Source organism: Phalacrocorax carbo (assembly GCF_963921805.1).
Source record: "Phalacrocorax carbo chromosome W unlocalized genomic scaffold, bPhaCar2.1 SUPER_W_unloc_14, whole genome shotgun sequence".
Taxonomy (NCBI): Eukaryota; Metazoa; Chordata; class Aves; order Suliformes; family Phalacrocoracidae; genus Phalacrocorax; species Phalacrocorax carbo.
The window spans coordinates 156,377-182,222 of NW_026990248.1; the positions used below are offsets into that span (position 1 = coordinate 156,377).

General features: G+C 43.3%; 1 protein-coding gene across 3 annotated transcripts in view; it reads left to right on the top strand.

Moving 5' to 3' along the window:
* LOC135310828 (dymeclin-like) overlaps window positions 1-25,846 on the top strand; it is an 89,923-nt gene that overhangs the window by 40,910 nt on the left and 23,167 nt on the right. For all 3 annotated transcript variants that reach the window (XM_064439866.1, XM_064439867.1, XM_064439865.1), the window contains 3 exons: window positions 13,610-13,662; window positions 19,644-19,737; window positions 22,028-22,161. In XM_064439866.1, coding sequence (XP_064295936.1) covers window positions 13,610-13,662; window positions 19,644-19,737; window positions 22,028-22,161 — 281 coding nt within the window. The remainder of the gene's footprint in view (window positions 1-13,609; window positions 13,663-19,643; window positions 19,738-22,027; window positions 22,162-25,846) is intronic.

Genomic DNA, 25,846 nt, shown 5'->3' on the forward strand with positions numbered 1-25,846 from the left:
CAGCAAAAAGAAGTGCTTGGTTTTTTCAGCTAAGTTAATTCCCTAGAGTGATCCATAGAATAGCACCACAAAAACAATTCTGGCACAATGACAGATTGATTTTTGGGGCACAGTAGACTGCTGGGCTAAAAGGTGGGATTGCATAAACCTGCTGTGCAGTCCAAAAATGCATGTGAAAATGTGTGGTCAAAGCTGGTTGATGGGAGTGTAATATTCTGCTTTTCTGGGCTGTTTGTTCTTCCTCTCATAATGTTGATTTGCTTCATAGTTAAGCAAGTATTAAGGAGGAATAGCCTGTTTGGAACAGGCTGCCCAGAGAGGTGGTGGAGTCACCATCCCTGGAGGTCTTTTCCAACCTTAATGATTCTATGAATATTAAGGCGGAGTAGTTCTGGTTTGAGCATTCACAAACCCTGATTATCAATCAGTCATCAGTAATCAGAAATGAGGTGATGGTGAATCCCTGTTTAGTGCCTGTGACTCTCCTGGTGTGAGTGATAGTAACAGCCAGAGCCAGCCTCCAGTATTTGGCAGGTAAAGCCACTGGGGCCTTAGGCAATTTAGGAGTGGTAGGAGATAAGTGATAGTAAAAGAAAAAGCTACTGGCCATTTAGTTGTAGTTTGCCTCATGCTTTTCACTGTGAAAAGGTGTATTGTGATCTCCTCTTCCATAAAGCAGGTCATGGATGCTAAGCAGGTAAAATCCCCTTGGGCTACAGAAGTGTCTGCTGAGAAATTTATTGTTTCAGCCATTAGGAAGTACTTGGTGGTCTAAATTCACATTCCTGCACGGATCCTTATTTGTTGCAGAGAATGGACTTACGGGAGCTGAATTAAAATTGTATAAAACCTCTTAAATCTCCCACTTCCTACATTTCAAGTGGCTGACTTATGAACCTGAATAATGTGTAGATATTGGAAAAATAAAATACATCTTTTCTGGATGACTTTTAAAATTATTGTTATGAGCAAGAGCTGTGAGGTTTACTTTGGAGTCTTAGCTCTTAGTTTAGGCAGACCTTTGTGTTTGTCTGGCTCTCCTACGAGTTGCTACCAAGAACGCAACCTCCTCCTTAGCGGTGGTATTCTTTCCTGATGGACAACTTAAAACAGAGTTAAATAACACAGAACTTGCTGAAAATTATATGCTTCATATTTACTGGTCCGCTTTGTTCCTTTCCTGGAGTTTTTAACAAGTCGCTGTTTCAAGAATAGTGTGCATGAGCATTTAATGGAAAGACATAAAAATGAGCAACTCTTATGTTGCCTTAATATGGTACATTTTAAAATTGGTACAATAAATTATATGCAGCTTTTTATTCTTTGACGTCTTTCCTCTAACTGGTGCATTAAAGTCAACATTCCCACAGTATGAATTTAATGAATGGGCCGATTCTTCTGTTCTGTATTCAGTGGTAAAGAAAAAAGCTTTACTTAGAGGAAAGCTTGTATCAGGAATAGTGTGGCCAGCAGGAGCAGGGCAGTGATCGTGCCCCTGTGCTTGGCACTGGTGAGGCCGCACCTCGAATCCTGTGTTCAGTTTTGGGCCCCTCACTACAAGAGGGACATTGAGTTGCTGGAGCGTGTCTAGAGAAGGGCAACGAAGTTGGTGAAGGTTCTAGAGAACAAGTCTTATGAGGAACAGCTGAGGGAACTGGGGTTGTTTAGCCTGGAGAAGGGGAGGCTGAGGGGAGACCTTATTGCTCTCTACAACTACATGAAAGGAGGTTGTAGTAAGGTGGGGGTTGGTCTCTTCTCCCAAGTCACTAGCGATAGAACGAGAGGAAATGGCCTCAAGTTGCATCAGGGGAGGTTTAGATTGGATATTAGGAAAAATGTCTTTACTGCAAGAGTAGTCAGGCATTGGAACAGGCTTCCCAGAGAGGTGGTGGAGTCACCATCCCTGGAGGTGTTCAAAAAACCATGTAGACGTGGCACTTGGGGACATGGTTCAGGAGGCATGGTGATGTTGGGTTGGTGGTTGGACTTGATGATCCTAGAGGTCTTTTCCTACATTAATGATTCTATGAAAAAACTGTTGGGAAAGCTGCTCTCTCTTTTTTTCCCCTCCTCTTTTAGGGGTCATTGTCTGCTACTGTTTGGGTCTTGTTCTTATAATAAGGGTAGGTGTCATGGTGTAGATATGTTTATAGTTACAGTTTATATGCAGAATACTTTCTCTTGCCATGTTGAGATATTTTAACAGTAGTTACTGCCACTTCAAAACCTCTTATGCTCTGATGCCTTTAAAATAAAAGCACATAAAACCATGTTCTTCAAAGATGACTGCTGTCAGGAAGCAACTTTGACTGTCTTTTATTAATTATGGTTTTGCTGAAGTCTATGGGACCAATTGTTAGTAAATTTGAAGTAAGGTAACTGAATTCAACCACTCTAAAACAACTCCATCTTTTTTTTTTTTCTTTGGGATCCTGCTGGGCATGCTGAAGGTCAGTACTAAGACAAGGGTTCTAGATTTTAGAAGAGTAAACTTCGGCTCGCTCAGAGCTCAGTTGGGAGAGATTCCATGGGATGCTTCCATGGAAGATAAAGAGATAAAGGAGCTAGTGAGTGCTGGGAGTTCTTCAAGAACTCTCCCTTGGAAGCACAAAACCAGTTTATCCCCTATAAAGGAAAGGGAAGTAAGTGGAGGAAGAGGCCCCCTTGGCTCAACCATGACCTCCTGGGTCTACTCAAATCCAAAAGGGAAGCACACCAGAGATGGAGAAGTGGAGGATTATCAGTTGAGAGCTACAAGGGCATTGCCAGAGTGTGCAGAGATGCAGTTAGAAAAGCAAAAACCCAACTTGAATTGAAACTAGTCGTAGATGTCAAAAATAACAAGAAAGGTTTCTTCAGGTATGTCAACCACAAGCAGAAACAGAAGGAAAACATAGGCCCACTGTTAAACAGAATAGGAGAGTCAGTCACCAATGATGCTGAAAAGGCAGAGGTTCTCAACACTTTCTTCACCTCTGTCTTTACCAACACTATTGGGTCCCAGGCTTTGGGAATTAAATTCCTGGCTGGTCCAAACACCAACCCACCATCAGTGAAGGAAGAGTTAGTACGTGAATTGTTACAGGAGCTTGACCCCTACAAATCGATGGGCCCTGACGCCATCCACCCGAGGGTGTTGAGAGAGCTGGGTGACGCCATTGCGAGGCCAGTCTCCATAATCTTCAAGAAGTCGTGGAGAATGGGGGTTGTCCCAGAGGACTGGAGGAAGGCAAATGTTACCCCTATCTACAAGAAGGGTTCAAGGGAGGCTACGGGTAATTATAGGCCCATCAGTCTTACTTCAATCCCTGGGAAAGTTATGGAACGAATCCTCCCGGGGGCCATCACAAATCAAATGAAGCACATGACTGGATAAAGCCAACATGACTTTACTAAGGGCAGATAGTGCTTGACAAACCTAGTGGCCTTCTACGACAAAGTGACTTGCCTGGTTGACATGGGGTGAAGAGTGGATATTGTCTACCTGGACTTCTCCAAGGCCTTTGATACAGTCCCCCACAGCCTCCTCCTGGAGAAATTGATGCGTTATGGCCTAGACAAGTGGTCTGTGCAGTGGGTGGGGAACTGGCTGACAGGCCGCACCCAAAGGGTGGTGGTAAATACCTCCTTTTCCAAGTGGCAACCTGTCACTAGTGGAGTCCCCCAGGGTTCGATATTGGGCCCAATGTTATTCAACATCTTCATAAGTGATCTGGATAATGGCATCAAGTGTAGCCTGATGAAGTTTGCTGATGACACCAAGTTGAGTGGGGAAGTAGACACTCCAGAAGGGAGAGCTGCTCTGCAGGGAGATCTGGATAGGCTGGAGGAGTGGGCCAGCAAGAACCTTATGAAGTTCAACAAGGACAAGTGTAAGGTCTTGCACCTGGGAACACATAATCTGGGAGTGCAGCACAGACTGGGATCCACCTGGCTGGAGAGCAGCTCTGTGGAAAGGGACCTGGGGGTCCTGGTGGACAGGAAGCTCAACATGAGCGAAGTGTGCTGCTGCAGCCAAGAAGGCCAACAGGATGCTGGGTTGCATCAAAAAGGGCATCGCCAGCAGAGAGAAAGAAGTCATTATCCCACTCTACTCAGCACTTGTCAGGCCACACCTGGAGTACTGTGGTATAGTTCTGGTCCCCAATGTGCAAAAAGGATGTGGACAGGCTGGAAGGGGTCCAGAGAAGGGCCACCAAGATGATCAGAGGACTGGGAAGCTGCCATATGAGGATAGGCTGGGAGAACTGGGTTTGTTCGGCCTTGAGAAAAGGAGGCTCAGAGGGGATCTCATCACCATGTACCAGTACTTAAGGGGTAGTTACAAAGAAGATGGAGACTCCCTTTTTACATGGAGTCACATGGAGAGGACAAGGGGGAATGGACACAAATTGCTCTTGGGGAGATTCCGATTGGACACGAGAGGGAAATTTTTCACACTGAGGACAGTCAATCATTGGAATAATCTCCCCAGGGAAGTGGATGACTTGGGCACATTGGACTCTTTTAAGATTTGGCTGGACAGGGTGCTGGGCCATCTTATTTAGACTCTGCTCTTCCTAGAAAGTTTGGACTAGATGATTCCTTAAGTCCCTTCCAACCTGGGATTCTGTGATACCCCCTTCTTTTTGGAAGTAGTGGGTTTTTTTACAATATAAGCCAGAATAACTGACCGCAGAATCCGTCTTTCTGGTAGTATGAAGCCAGAAATAAAATCTGCAGTCAATGAGAACTATGACTTTTTTTGAGCAATAGACTGCTTAATTTACCATTCTTCCCCAACTCTACTGAAAAGATGCTTTCTTACAGAAAACTGTCTCACTGATGAAGAAATTCCTTGTACTATGATCAGTAACTACAAATACAAAGTGATCAAATCCCAACAAAATAAAAAAAAATTTGACATAAAGTCAGTTATGAAATGATAGAAGAGCAATTTCAGCAAGACAAAAGAGAATTTGTATTGTCTAAATACTGTTTCAATATTATGTTTTACTTGGTCAATAGTCATTGCCTATACAAATGATAACTCGTAATTTTCGCTCTTCCTTGTGAAATATACAGAGGCAATTTTGGCTTGTGTTAATATGCGACAATGTTTGAGTGGATGTGTGTGCATCTGTTGTGGTTCAGCCCCAGTCAGTAACTAAACACCACGCAGCGACTCGCTCACTCCCCCCACCCCTGTGGGATGGGGAAGAGAATCGGAAGAGCAAAAGCAAAATAAAGAAAACTTGTGGGTTGAGATAAGAGCAGTTTAATAATTAAAATAAGATAATAATGATAATAATGATGATTGTTGTAGTAATAACAATAATGGTAATATAATAAAAAGGAAAAGGGGAAAAACCAGAAACACAAACGATACAACCGCTCACCACCCACCGACCGACGCTGCCCGTCCCCGAGCCGCGATTGCTGCCTCCCTCCCCCGGCCAGCTCCTCCCAGTTATCATACCGGACATGACGTTACATGATATGGAATATCACTTTGGCCAGTTTGAATCTGCTCTCTTAGCTGCGCCCCCTCCCCTCCTGGCTTCTTGTGCACCCGGCAGAGCATGGGAAGCTAGAAATGTCCTTGACTAGTACAAGCACTATCCAGCAACAACTAAAATATCTGTGTGTTATCTCAACATTGTTTTCATACTAAGTCTAAAGCACAGCACTATGCCAGCTGCAGTGAAGAAAATGAACTCTATCCCAGCTAAAGCCATGACAGCGTCAAATTACCAAATGGGCTTTTTATGATAGTATGGGTTTGAGGGATTGAACTTTTGTGTCAGGAAAAAGAGGTGACATCAAGTATCAGAGGGGCAGTATTTGAGCTTGCAAGTTTGAACTTAATTTTGATTTTTTCTCTCCCCTTCCTAGCACGGAGTTTGTATTATGTGATGTAGGTGTAGCGGTTGTGCTGTCCTTTTTCCTGCAGAAGGGGATTAGCCTTGATTCCTTTCTACTTCTGTCACTGATGTGTGATACCTGGTGCCACATGGATGCTTCCTGTGTATATATGGGTTTGTAGTGACAATTTGTACGCAAAATGTTCGTACTGCTTGCTGTCTTGAGATGTTACGAGACAGTCACTGCCACTGTAAAACCTCTCATGTTTTGACTCCTTTAAAACAAGATAAAACCACTTTATTTAAAGTCTGTTGTCAGGAAGCAAATTTCCCTATTATTAATTCTAGTGTTTCTGATGGCTGTGGGCCTACTCTCTACATAAAAAAAGCAAATAAAATAATTTCTTGCTTTTATAAAGGACTCTGAAAATGCTGGCCACCAGATCACAGGATGAGCCAGGAATTCCTGTGAAGCCTGGAATTTTTTCCTAAAGTAAGCAAACCTCACACGTTTGTTTGGATCTAAAGGAGCCAGTCAAGTCTATGTGGTTAAGTGTATTTTTTTTAAATCCTTAATAATCCTTAATCCTTTGTACTTTTCTTTGAATCAGTCCCCCACTGCTCACAACCTGTTTGCATCCCCACACCAGAACTTTTGCTCGTGCCTCAGAAAACTGTAGAACTAGTAAATACGATTGGGATATATGTACTACTGTTGTGGTTTAGCCCCAGTCAGCAACCAAGCACCACGCAGCCGCTTGCTCACTCCCCCCCACAATGGGATGGGGGAGAGAATTGGAAGAGTAAACGTGAGGTAACTCATGGGTTGAGATAAAGACAGTTTAATAGGTAAAGAAAAAGCTGCGCACGGAAGCAAAGCAAAACAAGGAATTCATTCACCACTTCCCATGGGCAGGCAGGCGTTCAGCCATCTCCAGGAAAGCAGGGCTCCATCACGCATAACGGTTACTTGGGAAGACAACCGCCATCACTCCCAATGTCCCCCCTTCCTTCTTCTTCTCCCAGCTTTATATACTGAACACGACGTCATATGGTATGGAATATCCCGTTGGTCAGTTGGGGTCAGCTGTCCTGGCTGTGTCCCCTCCCAGCTTCTTGTACACCCAGCAGAGCATGGGGAGCTGAAAAAGTCCTTGACCAGTGTAAGTGCTACTTAGCAACAACTAAAACATCTCCACATTATCACCACTGTTTCCAGCAAAACTCCAAAACATAGCCCCATACTAGCTACTATGAAGAAATGTAACTCTATCCCAGATGAAACCAGAACAGTATCCACCCCTTATTCCATACCATTTACATCATGCTCAGGTTCCACACTATCCAATACAACCTCATTAACTTCCACCCTCCCTTCCCATCCTTTGATAAAATACACAGCTATCATTTAGTCCATGGCTTTGGGCTCCATCTGTTCTGGTGGTCACTCAGGACAGGAGAGGTGGTGTGTTGCGTGGAGTTACTGGGCACCAAAACCAGCTCAGGTTGGGTCACTGCTGCACTCGCACTGCTTCTTGAAAGGCTTGTCCTCCATTGTTTCGGGTGGTTCCTGCTGTAGTAATTCCTATAACATGCAACTCAAATGACAGATTACAATTTAAAGGTATATCCATTACAATCTCCACCCCTGGCCCCTTTGGGCCAGGTTATAGGTTTTAACATTGCAATGAACTCCCCCTGCTCCCAGCCTGGCTAGCAACCAGGGGTTTCTGCTATAGTAATTTCCATAATATGTAACTCAAATCCTGGGTTAGAACAATTTAAATGTATTTCCATTACAATCTCCACCCCTGGTCCATTTGGATCAGACCATCAGGTTTAACATTGTAATGAACTCCTCCCCTTGCCCCGCTCTGGTTTGGACTTACCCACAGACTGTAGTCCTTTAGGGTTGTACCTGCTCCAAGCGGAGCCTTACCCAGGAGCCACAGTCTCTCCAGGGGCACACCTGCTGCAGCATAGACTTATCCAGAGCCACAGTCGCTTTGAGGTGCGCCTGTTCCAGCGTGGCCTTCTGCATGGGCCTCAATGCTTTCAGAGCTATATCTGCTCCAGCATGGCCTTAGCCACAGCTGCAGTCCCTCCAGAAGTAAACTGGCTCCAACACGGCCTTGCCCATGGCTGCAGTCCCTCCAGAAGTAAACCTGCTCCAACACAGCCTTGCCCATGGCTCTAGTCCCTCCAAAGCCTGCTCCAACATGGCTTTTCCCATGGCTGCAGTCCCTCCAGAAGTAAACTGGCTCCAACACGGCCTTGCCCATGGCTGCAGTCCCTCCAGAAGTAAACCTGCTCCAACATGGCTTTGCCCCATGGCTGCAGTCCCTCCAGAGGTAAGCCTGCTCCGTTTTGGGCTTATCCATGGCGACGCACTTTGAGGTGCTCCAGCATGACCTCATGCACAGCCACTGATGGTTCAAGTTGTACCTGCTGCAGCATGGACTTATCTACAGCCACAGACACTTCGAGGTGTACCTTCTCCGAGATGGATTTATCCTTGGGCCACAATTACCTCAGAGGTATACCTGCTGTGTCACAGACGTAACCAAGGCCACAGATGCTTTGAGATATACCTGCTCTGGAATGGGCTTATACACAGACACAGATGCTTTGTGGTGTCCTGCTCCCACATGGACTCATCTACAGGTCACAGTCCCTTTGACTCGAGTTCACACTGGAGTTCCAGCCTGTCCAGTACAACAGCACAGAAACAGCAGCGGGGCCCTGGCCATCTGCCAGCCCAGGCGCCTGGCCATGGCTGTTATCAGAATGTTCCTAGGCCCGGCAGGGTAAGGTGATAAGCAGTACAGCAAGCAGTGAAAGCAAAAAGTGCCACTAATGAGCACTAGATTTTAAGGCATACAGTAGAGCAGACAAGCCCCATAGCAAGCACAGAAGCCTGCCAATTAATAGCTAAACAGCAATAGCCGCTATAAATTCCATCTAGCACATTCCAATCAGATTTGTTGTTATCTCAAACCTTTCGTGCCCCACGTTGGGCGCCAAAATGGACTGTCGTGGTTTAGCCCCAGTCAGCAACCAAGCACCACGCAGCTGCTCGCTCACTCCCCCCTGGTGGGACAGGGGAGAGAATCGGAAGAGTAAAAGTGAGGCAACTCATGGGTTGAGATAAAGACAGTTTAATAGGGAAAGCAAAAGCTGCATGCAGAAGCAAAGCAAAACAAGGAATTCATTCACCACTTCCCATGGGCAGGCAGGTGTTCAGCCATCTCCAGGAAAGCAGGGCTCCATCATGCGTAACAGTTACTTGGGAAGACAAACGCCATTACTCCAAACGTCCCCCCCTTCCTTCTTCTTCCCCAGCTTTATATACTGAGCATGACGTCATATGGTATGGAATAGCCCTTTGGTCAGTTGGGGTCAGCTGTCCTGGCTGTGTCCTCTCCCAGCTTCTTGTGCACCCGGCAGAGCATGGGGAGCTGAAAAAGCCCTTGACCAGTGTAAGTGCTACTTAGCAACAACTAATCATCTCCACATTATCACCACTGTTTCCAGCAAAAATGCAAAACATAGCCCCATACTAGCTACTATGAAGAAATTTAACTCTATCCCAGATGAAACCAGGACAACTACTTTCCCAAAACTGAGCGGTTTATTCCAGGTAGTGCCAGTTGAAATATATCACTCTGTGTGCAAACTCACCCAGGTCACTGTGATGATTATATTAAAGATCCATGGCTTGAAGCTGGTGTTTGTTTGCCATGTGCACTTGAACATCTTCCAAAGTGGTGTCTCCTCCATGGCAGGGCTCACTGGGTGTTACTGGGGTGCCTGGGTTTCTCCTAGTGATTCTCAGCAGTACCATCAAGCTGCAGGAAGGGTTTACTTACCTTGCTGCTTGTTTATTGCTAGAAAGTGGTCATCTTTTCTTGTTGAGAATATACTAATGATTATCATAGACCAGGGGATATTTTATTCCTCCATCCCTAATGAATTGCTCTTCTAGTTTTATGTGTCTTTCAGAATCTTCTTTTCCATTCTGAAAAAGTGTAATTTCTATTTTCCCAGTTCTTGGTAGATAAAATTGCAGAGTGGAAAATGTGTGGGATTTTTTTCCTTTTCTTTTTTGAAAGGTTGTTTTCTCCTGGATCCTCCCATAGGTACTTTATTACAATTAAATGTAATATGTTGAAGAGGATCAGTTTAAATGCTCTGCAGACTTTTTGTGTCCCACATAGCAAGCTCTTAAAATATGTATCTGTGTATGTGTATACACATATATTTGGCAACAAGGCAGTCCGTATTCCCCAGGTGAGGGTTTTCAGAAAGATTTGGAACTTTTATTTGTGATCAGTGCAGTGAAGGAGCTTTGCTCTGTCAGTGCTTACTGTTGTTGTTAGTGCTGAAAAATAGTTTGAATGCTACCAGTGCTGCTCTGTGGATTAATGAAAGGACAGATGTTTTAGTGTTAGGTTTCCATTCTTACATTTATTCGTTAACCAAATGTCATCTCCACAGGGACTGTAGAGCAAAGTCAATACTATGGCTGGTTGTAGCAGTTCTTTTGTGCCACCTTATGCATTTTCTGCTTAAGTGTTAATATATCTCCTGTCTTCACAGCACAAAAGAAATAGGCAGACATCTTTTTCCATGTCTCTCACTTTTATTTCCTCCCCAAGAGAAGGAGAGAAAGGCACTGCTAAACTTTGCCCAAGGTACCTGGAAATGGGCCGCTAGTTTTTGTACTGCCCCACTATACTCTCTCCATGAATCCATCCTTGGGGATGTAGCAGTAGTATTACTTCTGTTGAGCGTAAGAACACCCTTTCACTCTGTGTGTGTTGGTTCTGCTGTAGTTCCTCCTCACTAGGTATTTCTGTTGCAGCAACTGAAATTTTGCAGGTAGTGTTGCCTAGTCTTGAGGATTGCAAAACCCAGTTCTGTGTCCTCGTTGTATGAATAAGGGGGAGTGGGCTGTAGTTAATTTTTAAACATCAAACGTCATTTTGGGAGGAAAAAGAATGACTTGAGTGTTAAAAGCTTTGCTGAAGGTCTTGCTTGGTTTGCCACTGTTTTTGATCCTGGCAACTTGCAGAAATTAGGCAACTGTGGAATTTGTTTGGAGACTTTGTGTGGTTTTTAATAACTGAAAGAGAAGAAAAAAAACCCAAAACCTGTAAGAATGCTATACCTCGAAATCTAACTGCTTAGAAATTAGGGGGAAAATGAACGATAATTAAAAGCTGTATGTTACATTTATAGTTTAAATCCTGGAGCAATTATGATGATCACTCGGTCCCCAGTATCTTTGGATAGTGGGAGGTGGGTCACATTGTGCTGGATTGTGATTATTCAGTACCGAAGAACTCTCTACTGAGTTTGTGTCCAATATAGTATTCACCCTGCCTGTCAGCTCTTAGGAAGAAATACATCCTGATGACAAGCAGCCAGCTGGATGAATTTAGAAGTTCGGTTTTGGTGTTGTGTGTGGGGTGTTTTTTTTTTGTTTTTTTTTTTAAAGTGCAAAAAGTCCTTGTTTCACATAGACCTAGAAAACTGTGTTGTCTGTAGTTGCTGGTGGGGTGTTCTAGTTTGATACCATTTGTTCTTAATTACTCTGCATGTTTTTAGCACTGAAATGAGAGACCACCTTTGAGGCCAAGTCTAATGTTTTTAAAGTGTATATGAAAGTGTAAGTTTGTTCTTTCTGAAACTGATGTTGCAAAGGATTTTTCTAAGGGAGGAAAGACTGCTGATATTTGCTATCAAAAAAAGCCAATGTGCATAATCTAAAGTTGTCTTAGGATATTCAGCTGTAGGTGAAGGGCTGTCTCTGCTGTCAGCTCACTACACAGTTAATCAGTCTGATATACAGGAATATTTGCAGGCATCTTAAAACTTAATTTGTTTGATGTCTCTGTCTTGAAACATTTCCTATTCAAAAGTTTTGAAATAATTCTTTTGTCTGTTGTTTCTACCAATATCCTTACCTCCTCTTCCAGTCCCTCAGGAGTTTGGGCACAGCTCAGGCAAACTCAACAGCTTCCAAGAGCACGGCTCCACGTGGGTTTTCAGCGGTGGAGCTGCTTTAGGGGCTTCCCACACAGCACCACAGTTAATCCGAGGTTGATGTGACAGTTCTTTAGGACCATGCTGTAAACTGGATTATAATCTCAATTTAAAAACAAAAAGAAGGGGGACTGTTTCCCCCACCACTGCATTTTTAGAAGTTCACTGGCAGAGCTGCAGGTAGTTGCCAAGATGGGGTTGAGCAGGTGGGACAGAGAGAGTGCAAGCAGTACCATGCCCTTTTTGTCTTCAGTCTCTGTTGTTTTTATATAAATCAGGTTACTCCTCAGAAAATTTAATGCTTAGGAAGCAACAGCGACTCTGGCAATTTAATTATGGCAGTATTAAGTTTTGCAATATTTTTGTGAGAAGAGTGCTTGAATGGAGGCCATATCACTGACATTTATAGGCTTAGTTACTATGCAGGTTTCATTACATTGCTACTTTCCTATTTATTCTGAGGATGGTGATTTTCATACCTTTAATTACAAGGATGTAGCTGCACAAGGTCTGAAATTGTTCAGCCTATATTGTATGCTATTTTATGCCTGCAAGTATTGAACTGGTGCTTTTTTTTTTTTTGCCTGACTTGATTTGGGGAACTTCAGAAGGACTGCCATTCTTGTAGGTCAGACTGTATTTGTGTCTGTATAAAGGCTGTACAGTCTTCTCCAATATTCTGAACAGCAGGGCCTGTAGCGGTAGAACAAGGGGTAACGGCTTTAAGCTAAGAGAGGGTAGATTCAGGCTAGATATAAGGAAGAAATTTTTATGATGAGGGTGGAAATTTTTGCAATGAGGGTGAAACGCTGGCCCAGGTTGCCCTTTAGGAACTAATATTGGGACACCTTCATGTTGCTTAATGTGGCATTGGACACAATATCTGATTATTGTCTTTTTCCCATCTGTTAAGGAAAAATATACTTCCTGTGTATTCTTCTGTTTTGTTTTTGAGGATCAGTTACTCTGTACTGGTAGGTTTATAGTGATAGGAGTTTATAAATGTCTTTTTATGTGTCTGACACAGCTGGTGTTTACTTTCAGTGGTGGTTGGAAGGTTCTACTTTAGTGCTTTATTGCCCTTTTCAGTTGATGGTTTTCACTGAGGCATAACAACAGGCAATTAATGAAGCTATGAAAAATTTGGTGTATCTGATGTGATTGTTGCACTAGTGTTATTACACTAGTTAAATGAAAGTGGTGCTTAGCTTGAGGTTGAGGATTCTTTAATTCATGCTTTTAAAAAATATGTAATCTCATATGATAGTTCCTGTAAAAAATCATGTCCTTTCTGTAGGCTGTTATTCTGTGTATATTTTCAGTGGCATCAAGCTATGCATGGCACCACTGAATCCACAAAGGTAGTAGTAACACAGATGATGTAGTGACATTACTTCACTCTGACAAACAATTCACTTCTGCATATTGGTTTCCTGCTTTGTAATCACTGTACTTCAAATGCATGATGTCCTGCCTGATACTAGGATGACCGAGCACTGGAGTGGGTTGCCTGGAGATGATGTGGAGATAGCCAGAGGTCCCATCGTGCCTCAACCATGCAGTGCTTCTGTGATATCTATGTAAACCAGCTAATGGATTGGTAAAACTAAGTGCTTCATAGAAATACTTTACTACTGTTTTGCAATGAATTTTCACTTCAAGCACAGGAACCCAATTTCTTGTGTAACAATTTTTATTTTCTTTTCCTCCTCTTCTAGTGCTGACTTAAAGCTCTTGGAAGAAGACACAACCTCAGTCTGCAAGTCTTTAGGTGAGAAATTGTGACATCTTAACTTATTTCCATGTGCTCAATCAGAAAAAAATTAAGAAACAGCACTCATGCATATACATGTCTTCAGTGTACTTAACTCTTACTTGTATGTATTCAGCTAGTAAGATTAAGTAGTGTAAAGAGTGCGTTTGTATATATATTCAAAACTTGTAGAAGCTTCCGTCGGTAACTGTTTTGTAGAACTTGAAATTACTGAAAGGTTTAAAACAAATAACTCCATCCCTACTACTGTGGGAGACTCTAGCCCGGGAATGGCTAGCAGAAAGCGGGCATTGAAGTAGAAGGACAGGCTCAGGGTCGGAGCGACCTTGAGCCCAGCTGTTGTTGACCGGTAAAGGAGTGTGAGAAACAAGTAACTGCTAATTGCAAGGCTGAACACAAGAGATAAGCATGGGAGGAGTTGGCATCTACCTCCCAGCCAATGATGAGCTGTGCTTTTGCAATATGTATGAGCTAATTAACGAACGGTATAAAAGATATTTGCTAATTGCCAATAAACGAGACTTGATGATCATCATCGGATGGTGCCTGTCTCCCGCTGGTTTTCCGTCAAATGGTGACCCTGACGTGATACCACGGACGGTCCAGCGTAGGGTTCGGGTCCTGCAAGCAGAGGGACGGCAAAACAGACAGCGCAGCTGGTCTTCGTACCCTGGGCGACCACATAGGTGGGCTCAGCCGATACGTGCTGCTGAGACCTTGGGAGCTGCAACGGCGCCGACGAGCACAATGGAGAGGCAAGCAGCATATGATTTCTTTACATCTCTTTTAGAGAGGCGTAACATTAAGGGTATAGATTTACGTAAAGAACTACCATTGTTGATAAGCTGGGGATGCGAGAAGGGACACTTTGTAAACCCACATACGGTGCATGAACTGGCAGAGTGGAGAAAGGTGAGGGACAGTTTGTGGGAGGCGGTGTTAGAGGATGATAAAACTGCAAAGAAAATGAGTAAGCTATGGAAGGTAGTACATAACGAGTTATTGCAGATACAAGCAGAAAAGCGAGCTGTGCAGCAAGCTGTCTCAGCTCAAGAGCGAAATCGGAGCTACGGCTCAGGCTGGGGACTTAGCTCCCCGGGCCCGCCTGCGGTTTCAACTGTCTACCTGCCCCCTGGGCCGGCAGACCCCTCAAACTTGCCCTCGTCACCCGCAACTCCCGCTACTGCGAATAACCAGCCCGCAACGGTACTGGCTCCCGGCCTAGGCCATGAGCCGATGCCTGGAGCGGAATCTGACTTGGTAGAAGCCATTGCACGGGAGCGGCGAGGGGCATGGGCGGCATTAGCGCGGGAGGGGGCAGAAAAGGGTGATCCTGAACTAGTTGAAGCTGGTGGTACTCTCGCTTTTCCGGTAATTTATAGACCGAATCCCAGGGGAGGACTGCAGGCGGAGATTACTGCGTTAGACTGGAAATTATTGTCCTAGTTACGGTTCACTGTTAGTCAGTTCGGAGTATCGAGTGAGCCTGTAAGACAAATGCTGGACTATCTGTTCACTGCACATGTCTTGTTGCCTGCCGATATTAAAGGGCTCGCCGAGTTGATTTTTTCGCCACACCAAAGATTGCTGTGGGAGGCTCACTGGCAAGCTGAGGCACAGGCGTCAGCTGCAACCCAGAGGGCACCGGGAGATCCCCTTCAAGGCGTTACCTTGGATGAACTGTTAGGACTGGGAGCGTTCTTTAGAACGGAGGCACAGGTTTTATTGGGACCAGAGAAGTGTAGAGAAGCGATGAGAGTTGCTCGAGCAGCTATGACTAAGGTTAAGGATACAGGAGGGATCCCCTTTTATATGGGAATAAAACAAGGGAGAGCCTATGATGATTGTTTGTGGGATTTGGTGATAGATGACGATAAGACAGCGGAAAAGTTAATGAAACCTTGGCGGGAAGTGATTAACTGTATGAAAAAATATAAAACTGAAAAAAGATTAGCAACAGCCGCCTCTGATCGGCTAGACAACTGTGACCCCAATGCTGGAAAGATTGGAATTGGCTTAGACAATCTCTCTCCTCCCTTCTCGGGGATCCCAGTTGTCGTACCTCGAAAACCCCTTATTCCCCCCCCTCCCTCCCCTGATAAATCTACATCTGTAGAAACTAGCGGAGGAGGAATAAGCTTGGGAAAGGGAGGTGAAGATATTGAAAATTTATGTGATGTAGTCTCTCCGGTGAAGGAAAATAAGCCGAGCACGTCTAGTCACCGTTCTGTGCCTGCTGTGCGTAGCCAGGTTGACTGGCGAAAAATTGGGTTAGAGGCATTACAGAACGGGGACCTAGAGACCGCCGATTTGTTAGCTCAGGCTTTCCCTGTCAACCGGACCCTGCTAACAATCAAAATTTATTAGCACACCATAATCCTCTTGATTGGAAAATTTTTATGAAGGGCCCATTGCTGCGTCAATGTGTTATGGAAAACTCCAACCATGCTACTAAAAGCATTTTAATTACACTTCCCCTAGACGCAGGCATTGAGGTGATGCTTGAACGCATGAGTCGGGTACCTCCCGGCCCCCAAGCTATGTTAGTTGAAGCATTGAGGGAAGTTGGGCAGGGAATGGTACACGTTCAGCAACAAGTTTGTGCCGCTCTCGCCTCATTGGGTCCAGCCAAAAACTCTCAACAGTAACCAAAGAGGGTCACTGCCACATGGACTTTCCCAATCCCACTGACATGGCTCACAGAAGAGCCAGTATGGGTCGGGCAGTGACCGCTCAAACGGGAAAGTCTACAACAAGCCCGTATATTAATAAAACAACAATTAGATCAAGGACATCTCAAGCTGTTACATGATCTATGGGCAGTAAATCAGCAAATGCAAGCGATGGGGGCTTTACAGCCTAGCCTTCCAAATCCAGCCATGCTACCAACTGACTGGCATTTACTAATTATCGACTTAAAGGACTGCTTTTTTACTACAAAGCTGCATCCTCAGGATACCCAGCGATTTGCATTTACATTACCGGCAATCAACAGAGAGGGTCCTGACTTACGCTTCGAGTGGACAGTATTGCCACAAGGCATGCAGAATAGCCCTACTCTGTGTCAACTCTTCGTAGATGCTGCATTGAAAGAAGTGAGGCAGCAATGGCCGGACACTATAATTTACCATTACATGGATGACATCTTGTTTGCGCGAGTACAACCTTTCTCAGCACAGCAAGAATTATATTTACAGCAACAGCTCCAGCTACACGACCTAGTAATAGCAGCAGAGAAGGTTCAACGTTCACTGGTATGGAAATATCTTGGGTGGCGCATCAGTGACTCTCAATTCTTCGCCCAATGTTAAAGGGCACTGACCCTGCCGCGCCGGTCCGACCGACTGCTGAACAACACACTATGATACAACGTCTTAGCTCCGAGATCGTCCAGAGAGCAGTAGACCGCCTGGACCCCGATCTCCCCATCGATCTCCCCATACTCCATGGTTCTACTCACATTTTGGGTGCACTTACTCAGTGCAAAAAGAAAAAGGGGGAGAAGATAAGGGTGTTGGAATGGCAAAAGTTTTGTTTGTGCAAAAGTTTTGTTTGTATTAAATCACTTATGCCTATTTGCAGAACACGATAACCCTCCTGCGTGGGTGCGTCAGTACAACACATTGCAGGTATCCCTCACAACCCAACGGGTCAAGCAATAGTGGAACGAGCTAATGGGTTGCTGAAAACCTATGTTCAAAAGTATGCAGATATAAAAGACCCGCAAGAGCGGCTGGTAAAAGCACTGTTTGTGTTAAACTATTTGTGTGTATTTGGCTCTGAGGGAGTGCCTGCTGTCATCGTTCACTACAGACAGAAAAAAGACGAACGGGAGCTACCCCGAGTTTGGGTCAAATACAAAGACCCGCGTACGGGTGTATGGTTAGGGCCTGTGGAGGTTTTATATTGGGGAGGGGGTATCTCTGTGTTTCTACCCCTACAGGGCCGCAATGGATTCCAGCTAGATGTGCCAGACCCGCCACCTCCCCCACACAGCGCGACGCAGAACAGTTGCCCACCGCGGCACCAGCCGAAGCGGCACCTGAACGGTTGGGATCAGCGGAAGGAACCCAGAGGAGCGCTGTGCAGCACTCACCAGTGAATAACCACGGTCCAGGAGGAACAAAGGTCCCAGAGGGTGCATAGCGCCCGAGGTTTGGTCTGGTTTCGACCGAGAATACAAGGCGGACTGATAATGAGCTCTGCTGAACAGAAATTATGGGTATTAGCCCTTTTAAGTGTATGTAGCACTGCCCTTGTGCCTAACGTTTTTGACCCACGAGAAAATATCTGGGTCACGCTAGCTAGATCATTGAATACAACTAGCTTTTGTGCCAGCCTAGCAACGCCCGACTCCCCATTTGTCACATGTCTTATTGGGGTGCCTTTAAGTAATGCAACCTTTATGACTTTTACTCAGTCCGTAACGGAGCTGCAACAGCAGCATAATATAACTCGGAAGCTTCCCTTTAAGTGGCGTGACGCCCCTTCGGTGTTTGTTGAGTATGATATCTGGGATGATGTACTCCCCGTAGGCCCAGAACCACAAGAGCTTGCCCTTGCGGGCTCTCTTAATGCTACTGCTTGGTGTAACTATACCTCTGTAAATATATCACGCTCTAACAATATGCTTATTGCGCTACCTGCAGGTTTGTTTTTAATTTGTGGAGATGGGGCTTGGCCTGGCATCCCGTCACATATAAAGGGAGGGCCTTGCTCTATAGGTCGCCTAACGTTTCTTACCCCTAACACTTCAATGATTTATCAACATCATAGAAAGATGAGAAGCAAAAGGAGCACTCATAAGTTTGAGGATAACTGTGACTCTACAGCTGAATTTTGGAATCCTACAAAGATCATAGCTGTTTCCTTCTTGGCTCCTGGAGTTGGTGTTGCTCAAAGCCTCACGACATTAAACAAGCTAGGGTGTTGGCTAGCTAAGCAAACAAATGCCACATCAAAGGCATTATCTGACTTATTACTAGATGTAGACTCTGTAAGACAGGATGATCCATGGCATTGGTTTAACAGCTTGTTTAATGGATGGGGCATTGGCAATTGGATCAAGAGTATTTTGCAGATGGGATTAATAATATTTATACTGTTTATTATTATATTAATGTGTGTCCCTTGTATATCGCAATGTATGCAACAAATGATGGAAAGAAGTATGAGTGCCGTGTTCCTTTCTCAAGGAACAAAAGAAAAAGGGGGAAATGTGGGAGACTCTAGCCCGGGAATGGCTAGCAGAAAGCGGGCATTGAAGTAGAAGGACAGGCTCAGGGTCGGAGCGACCTTGAGCCCAGCTGTTGTTGACCGGTAAAGGAGTGTGAGAAACAAGTAACTGCTAATTGCAAGGCTGAACACAAGAGATAAGCATGGGAGGAGTTGGCATCTACCTCCCAGCCAATGATGAGCTGTGCTTTTGCAATATGTATGAGCTAATTAACGAACGGTATAAAAGATATTTGCTAATTGCCAATAAACGAGACTTGATGATCATCATCGGATGGTGCCTGTCTCCCGCTGGTTTTCCGTCATACTACCTCTTTTTCCCTCTGCTCTCTAAGCTGATCAGTAAGGGGAAAGAATTAATCAGAGGACGAAAGGAAGGGATACTATAAATGTGATCAATAATGTTTCAAGAAGGTGAAAGCTAGTTGTGAAAACCTCCCTAGTTTGCTGAGAGGAGACTATTGTGGTGTAGACAAGTGTTGGAAAGGAAGCAGTGTGAGCTCCACCTTTGGGATATTTTAAATCTAGAATGTAAAGTATGTTTAGAGAACAACTAGGGAGTAGTAAGGCATGTACTGGAGAATCTTAAAAGAACAGCAGCAGCTGTACAGAAACACAGACCTATTGTGCTTTATGTGAAATATTTAAGACATTGAAATTTGGTTTCATTCTATATATTGTTTGAACTAAATAGTGTCAACTTATGCATGCTATGTAGCCATATCTTATTTTTCCTCATCTAGTTGAGAAGAATCCTCGAACAGGAAACCTTGGGTTGTTGGTTAAAGTCTTTCTTTCTAGAACCAAAGAGTTAAAAATTTCAGCCGAATGTCAGAAGTAAGTACCTGGAAAAAAAGCTGTATGTGCCATTTCACTTTTTAAATCACAGAATCACAGAATCACAGGTTGGAAGGGACCTCAGGGATCATCCAGTCCAACCTTTATAGGAAGAACAGAGTCTAAACAAGATGGCCCAGCACCCTGTCCAGACGACTCTTGAAGGTGTCCAACATGGCCGACTCAACCACTTCCCTGGGGAGATTATTCCAATGGTTGACTGTCCTCAGTGTGAAAAATTTCCCTCTGGTGTCCAATCGGAATCTCCCCAAGAGCAATTTGTGTCCATTCCCCCTTGTCCTCTCCATGTGACTCCATGTAAAAAGGGAGTCTCCATCTTCTTTGTAACTACCCCTTAAGTACTGGTACATGGTGATGAGATCCCCTCTGAGCCTCCTTTTCTCAAGGCCGAACAAACCCAGTTCTCCCAGCCTATCCTCATATGGCAGCTTCCCAGTCCTCTGATCATCTTGGTGGCCCTTCTCTGGACCCCTTCCAGCCTGTCCACATCCTTTTTGCACATTGGGGACCAGAACTGTACACAGTACTCCAGGTGTGGCCTGACAAGTGCTGAGTAGAGTGGGATAATGACTTCTTTCTCTCTGCTGGCGATGCCCTTTTTGATGCAACCCAGCATCCTGTTGGCCGCCTTGGCTGCAGCAGCACACTGTTCGCTCATGTTGAGCTTCCTGTCCACCAGGACCCCCAGGTCCCTTTCCACAGAGCTGCTCTCCAGCCAGGTGGATCCCAGTCTGTGCTGCACTCCCAGATTATGTGTTCCCAGGTGCAAGACCTTACACTTTTCCTTGTTGAACTTCATAAGGTTCTTGCTGGCCCACTCCTCCAGCCTATCCAGATCTCCCTGCAGAGCAGCTCTCCCTTCTGGAGTGTCTACTTCCCCACTCAACGTGGTGTCATAAATGTTCCTTTTGGGGTTGTCCTGTGCAGGGACAGGAGTTGGACTTGATGATCCTTGTGGATCCCTTCCAACTTGGGGCATTCTATGATTCTATGATTTTGCTTCTAGCTCTTGAGTTTTTTGCTTTGCTAGTTAACATAATCACAGATCAAAACTTAGAATTCTTTTAAATGATTGTCAGAAACAGAACAAGTATCTGGTACTTTTCCAAACACAGAAGGTTAAGTGTAATAGGTAAATAGACTGCTGCAGAAAAAGACATTTTTGTGTTCATCCCGTGTGTTATGTAAACACATTTACATACAAATGGTGCAACTTCTGGTTACTACTGGTTTAGAGCTCTTTAAAAATCACCTGACCTTTTTAATTAAATATTGATGTATGAACCAGTATCTTCTCTTGGAAATATTTTAAATTTGAACACAAACTTCTGTATAAAGGCTTTGCTTTCAAATCATATCATGCAGCTGCCATTGGTTTTGCTTGCCCCTTTCAGCAGTAGGAGAGAACGCCAAGAGGTTACATGGGCAGCACTGTATAGTTTTTGCAGGAAGCTTTCTGTAATTGTTCCCCCACACCCATAGACAAATGTCCAACTCTCATCAGATCTGGGGCTTCAAAAAGGAAGACTCTCTTTTTTAATGCCCCCTTGCTCCCAGGACTGTCCTCAACCTTTTTGCTTATATCTGGAGAAAGAAGTTATTCCTGCCTGGATAGCTCCTGCTGCTTCAATCCAAAAATACCTTGAAAATATAGCTTCAAGCAAGAGCTTGACTATGTGCTGTTGTATGGGCTTCCCAGCAGTTGCTTATTGGGACTCAAGAAAATGTAGTGAATCTATTCAGAAGGCTTGCATTCAGAAGGCTTGGAAAATATCTGTGTGTACTGCATAGAAAAATCTTGCTATATTGTGCTCCTGAAGTCCATAAATGCCTACAGTCATCTGAAGGCTGTTTGACTGGGAAAAAGTCTAAGGTTCAGGGAGCCAGAGTAGCTTTCATATGGGAAATTTTCAAATGTCTGGGTGGCTAGAGTCCATAGTATCTAGAAACCTTTAGAAGTATGCTGAGCTGTCTGGTGAGCTCTCAAAGAATGGTACTTCTGGCAACTGTGGTGTTTTGAACAATACAAACTTAGTTAGGAATAAGATTGTATTCTCCTGGGGGAAGAAAAAAATACTACTTTGAAGTGCCTTGCCAGTTTGTTTGCTGTAGGATCAACTGGATACTCCCTGCTTAAGCCCTTTGGCTTTTCCTTGCTTCAACTGTAGGAACCCCTTTGTCTACTCTGGCATATGTTTTCTTGTGGGTTTTGATGCATGTTCACAGGTTAAGCGTTACTGATTCTTGTTTGTTTCTGCTTCTTTTCTAGTCACCTCTTTATCCTGCAGGCTCACAATGCACTGTTTATTATTTGCCGTTTGCTGAAAGTATTCATCAGTCAAATGTCAGAAGAGGAGCTGCAACTTCATTTTACATATGAAGAGAAAGCACTGGGCTCATATGGTAGGTATACACTACTGCTAGTGAAACAGATGTCCCACAAGAAACTAAAATGTTCTGATGCTTGTAGATGTGGCGCTTAGGGACATGGTTTAGTGGTGGACTTGTCAGTGTTAGGTTAATGGTTGGATTCGATGATCTTAAGGGTCTTTTCCAACCTAAATAATTCTATGATTCTATGTCTTGTTTATACTAAGAATCCCAAACTTTGCTTTAAAAGTGGAAATGAAGTACCAATGAGGTTACATACAACATGTTTACTGTTCGGGACAACCTGTGAGGTAGAAAGTATGTAGTCAGTAGTAAAACTGACTTAGTTCCTTTGAGTTCTGAAGTAATTTGGTGTAAACAATCTTCCTTTGTATCATATGTGTGAAAGAGAACACCAAAATGTGATGAGAGCTTTTCATTGCATATTGACTGTTGTCTTCTGCTAGAATTAAATGCTTGTTAACAAGCTGTTGGCATGTTACAGATTCTTATAGCAAAATAGACCTCTTCTAGAGTGGGGTTTAAGTGGTTTGGTTTATTTTTTCTTTAAAGACTTGTATTAAATTTAACATGGTCATTTATTTACAAACTTAATTTTTCATTTTTAAAACATTTTTTTAGAAGTGATGCTGTAAGACCTACCTTAGCTTTAGTCATTTTCATACAGTTTGAAATGTGGTAATGCTCCTTTTCAGAAGAACAGGATGGAAATGGAGTGAAGCTGACCATGTACTGGTGTAGGAATGGTGACATTGCAATTATTTAGTGTTTCTTTTCACACATTTCATAAACCAGGAGCAGCCAGGAATTAATGCAATTTTTAGGAATCTAGTGAGGGAAGATAACAATATTATGGTCAGAACTGATCCATTGAAAAGGCAACGGCTAAAATTCAGTTAGTGGGCAGTAGTTTATACAAGAGTACAGGAAAAATAAAAGAATTTAGGCAGAATGTTCAAAAATAAGTGCATCTCCAGGAAATGGAGCATGTATTACACAAGATAAAAGATGGCAGGGAAGATGCTCAACTAATCCAGCTGTTCTTTCTGCTGTCCGGTCCTTCTTTTTGAATGTGAATGCATTAAAAATCAGTTTGATTACAGCAAAAAGAAAGTCATAATGCTATCTGCCACAAATCTTCGTGTAGCACCGTATGAAGATGCTCTTACAGAACACATGATGGATAATGTTGGCACAGGAGCCTTGATTTCCTTTGCTTTGTTGTAAAGATACTGTCAAGTATGTAATTGCACGTTGTTTATTGCACAAAGCCAAAAATGCTCTGGCAAAAAGGACTGGTATCAGAATGCTAACACAGTGCAGGTGGATTGTGGAAGAACAACCAAAAGTATCTGAATGTGGATTTTCTTCAACAGTCAGTCCAGCAAGGACAGGTGCTGAGAACGCCCAGTAGCTGCTTGCTCATTGAATAGTGAAAACTGTTCATTAAAATCTGTCTAACTCGTTGGCGCCTGCCATTGTTGTGAGGAAATCAGACTTCTGGTGCCAAAAGATTGGGCTACATGTTGAAATGGTTTAATGTATTTAAACTCTGGTGAGTAATCTCCAAGAATGAAGTCAGCTAACCAATGCATTAGAAAGTAACACCTGCTTATAATAAGCTATCATTGCAGACTGCCTATGGATTTATACTTGGTTGTAAAAAAAATTGCCTGCTTCTTTCTTCAGTGGTAGAGTGTAGCACAGTAAAAGGATGGAAAAACTGAGACAACTTGTTGTTATTCCTTATGCTGGGAGTTCCTTGAAGCATGGTATGAAAAGTGATTCTTGTCACTGGGGTAGATCCATGTTTATAGCATGTCTAGTAGCACTTGACTGTAATTCACAGTGACATTTACTAGCAATAATTTCGTGCATATTGATGGCAAACGTACTTAACAATTATCTGAGCAGATTGTTCGCTGGATGTTCTTGATTAGGAAGGTAATTGTGTGTGGTCTGCTGGGGAGAGCAGGGGATGGTGGCAGGAAACGAGCTCTTCCTTGGCTCTCCCCACTCAGCCGTGGCTCGAGTCCACTGCTGCTTTTGACTTGGGTTTCCAGTTGGAGATGGTCCTGGTGACCTGCTTCAACGGGTTGGGGTTCGTAACATGCTGTGTTTACATAGCCATCATTTTTTGCTCCTAACAAATCTTTGCACAGGTTTTATTGAACATATATAGAATATGGTAATAAAGTGAATACCTGCCATATAGCTTTTATACTTAGCTATAGGAAAAGTGAAGTATCATTAATGGTGTGTAATAAAATGCTGTTGTGTTAGAGTGTATTAAAGTGAGCAGAAAAAGATGAAATGTTTTTGGTTTGTATTCTCATAATTAAGTCAAGAGTAGCTTTCTTGATTTTTGTTTTAAATTATTTGGAAACTAGAGCATGCCTTGTTATTGTGAAGTTTACACAAATTTATTATGACTAGTAAAAGTTGTACATACTTAACACTATCTTTGAGCTTGCTTTTTAAAAATTTAAGATCTTAATTATCCTTGCTTCTTTTAATTTCCCAGAGCTTGATGCTATTTTATGATTTTTCAATTGTGAGCATGACAAAAAAAACTTATACAATACGTTATTTATATTATATAATATAATAAAACATGCATATAGATAAAAGCTTTAATACAGTGTCTGAATTTTGAAGTACTGTTTGGTTATTTTCTTAATGGCTGGTGAATAGTTATTGGAAAGAACAGTACAACCAACCAACACCACAAACAACTTCTCTCTTCTGTGATCTGTTTTTGCACGCCTCGGTCACTCACACAGCCTTCTGAGAAAAGGTAATGGTTTTTTTCAGGATCCTCTTAAAACTCCTTTGGAAATCACTGTCTGGTGGTGTTTGTTTCCCTGTTTAAACTATGAGCACCACTTTTTTTTTTTTTTCTTTCCTTCTAGTCTGAGAATATATCCTAGCACCATGTTCTCTGAGTTAAAATACAGCACCTGGGAACTCAGGGTGTGTAACTGCAGTGTCAGCACATCAGGCTGTTCACGCTACTGTCAGTCAGAGCATCAGCACCTGCTCTGTGATATTCAGTATGGCAGGTAGAAGCATATAGTGTATGACAGTAATAATGTATGGAAAATATCCTTGTCACTTGCTGCTCAGCAATATGTCTTGTATTTTGACAAGTTATGTATGATATGGTCACTATTGTTTATTCATGATTTTTGATAACTGTCTTATCTGGAAGAATTCTCCTCCCAGGTTTTGCAATTCATATGCTTGAACTTGATTGCACAAAAGCTGTGCAGTTGTGCTTTGTGTCATTAAATCTGATTATCGAGGTTTTTCATTTTGCAAAAAGTTTGAGTGCATGGATATGTTGTAGCCTATCATTATAAAGTTGTAATGAACAAATTGCAGAGGATTGAGTCCCCACTACAGCATTGCTTATTGATTTGCTTCAAGAATAGTCCATTAATAGGAGTTTGTTCCTTTTGGCAGTTTTCAGATGGTTCTTTAGCCCAGGAAGTGCAACCTTTGCCTCTTCATCTGTAATTGGGAATTTGCATACAACTTGGGAGGATATTGCACAATTTTGATTGTAGGAAAATCCTTATAGAGTCTTGAACCATATTCTTTAAGATTCTGCTAAAAAATCCTGATAATAAATCCTAAGCTGGACTTGGTGTATGCTGATCTGAAGCTGGCGTTAGTCTGGCTAACGCAAATCATT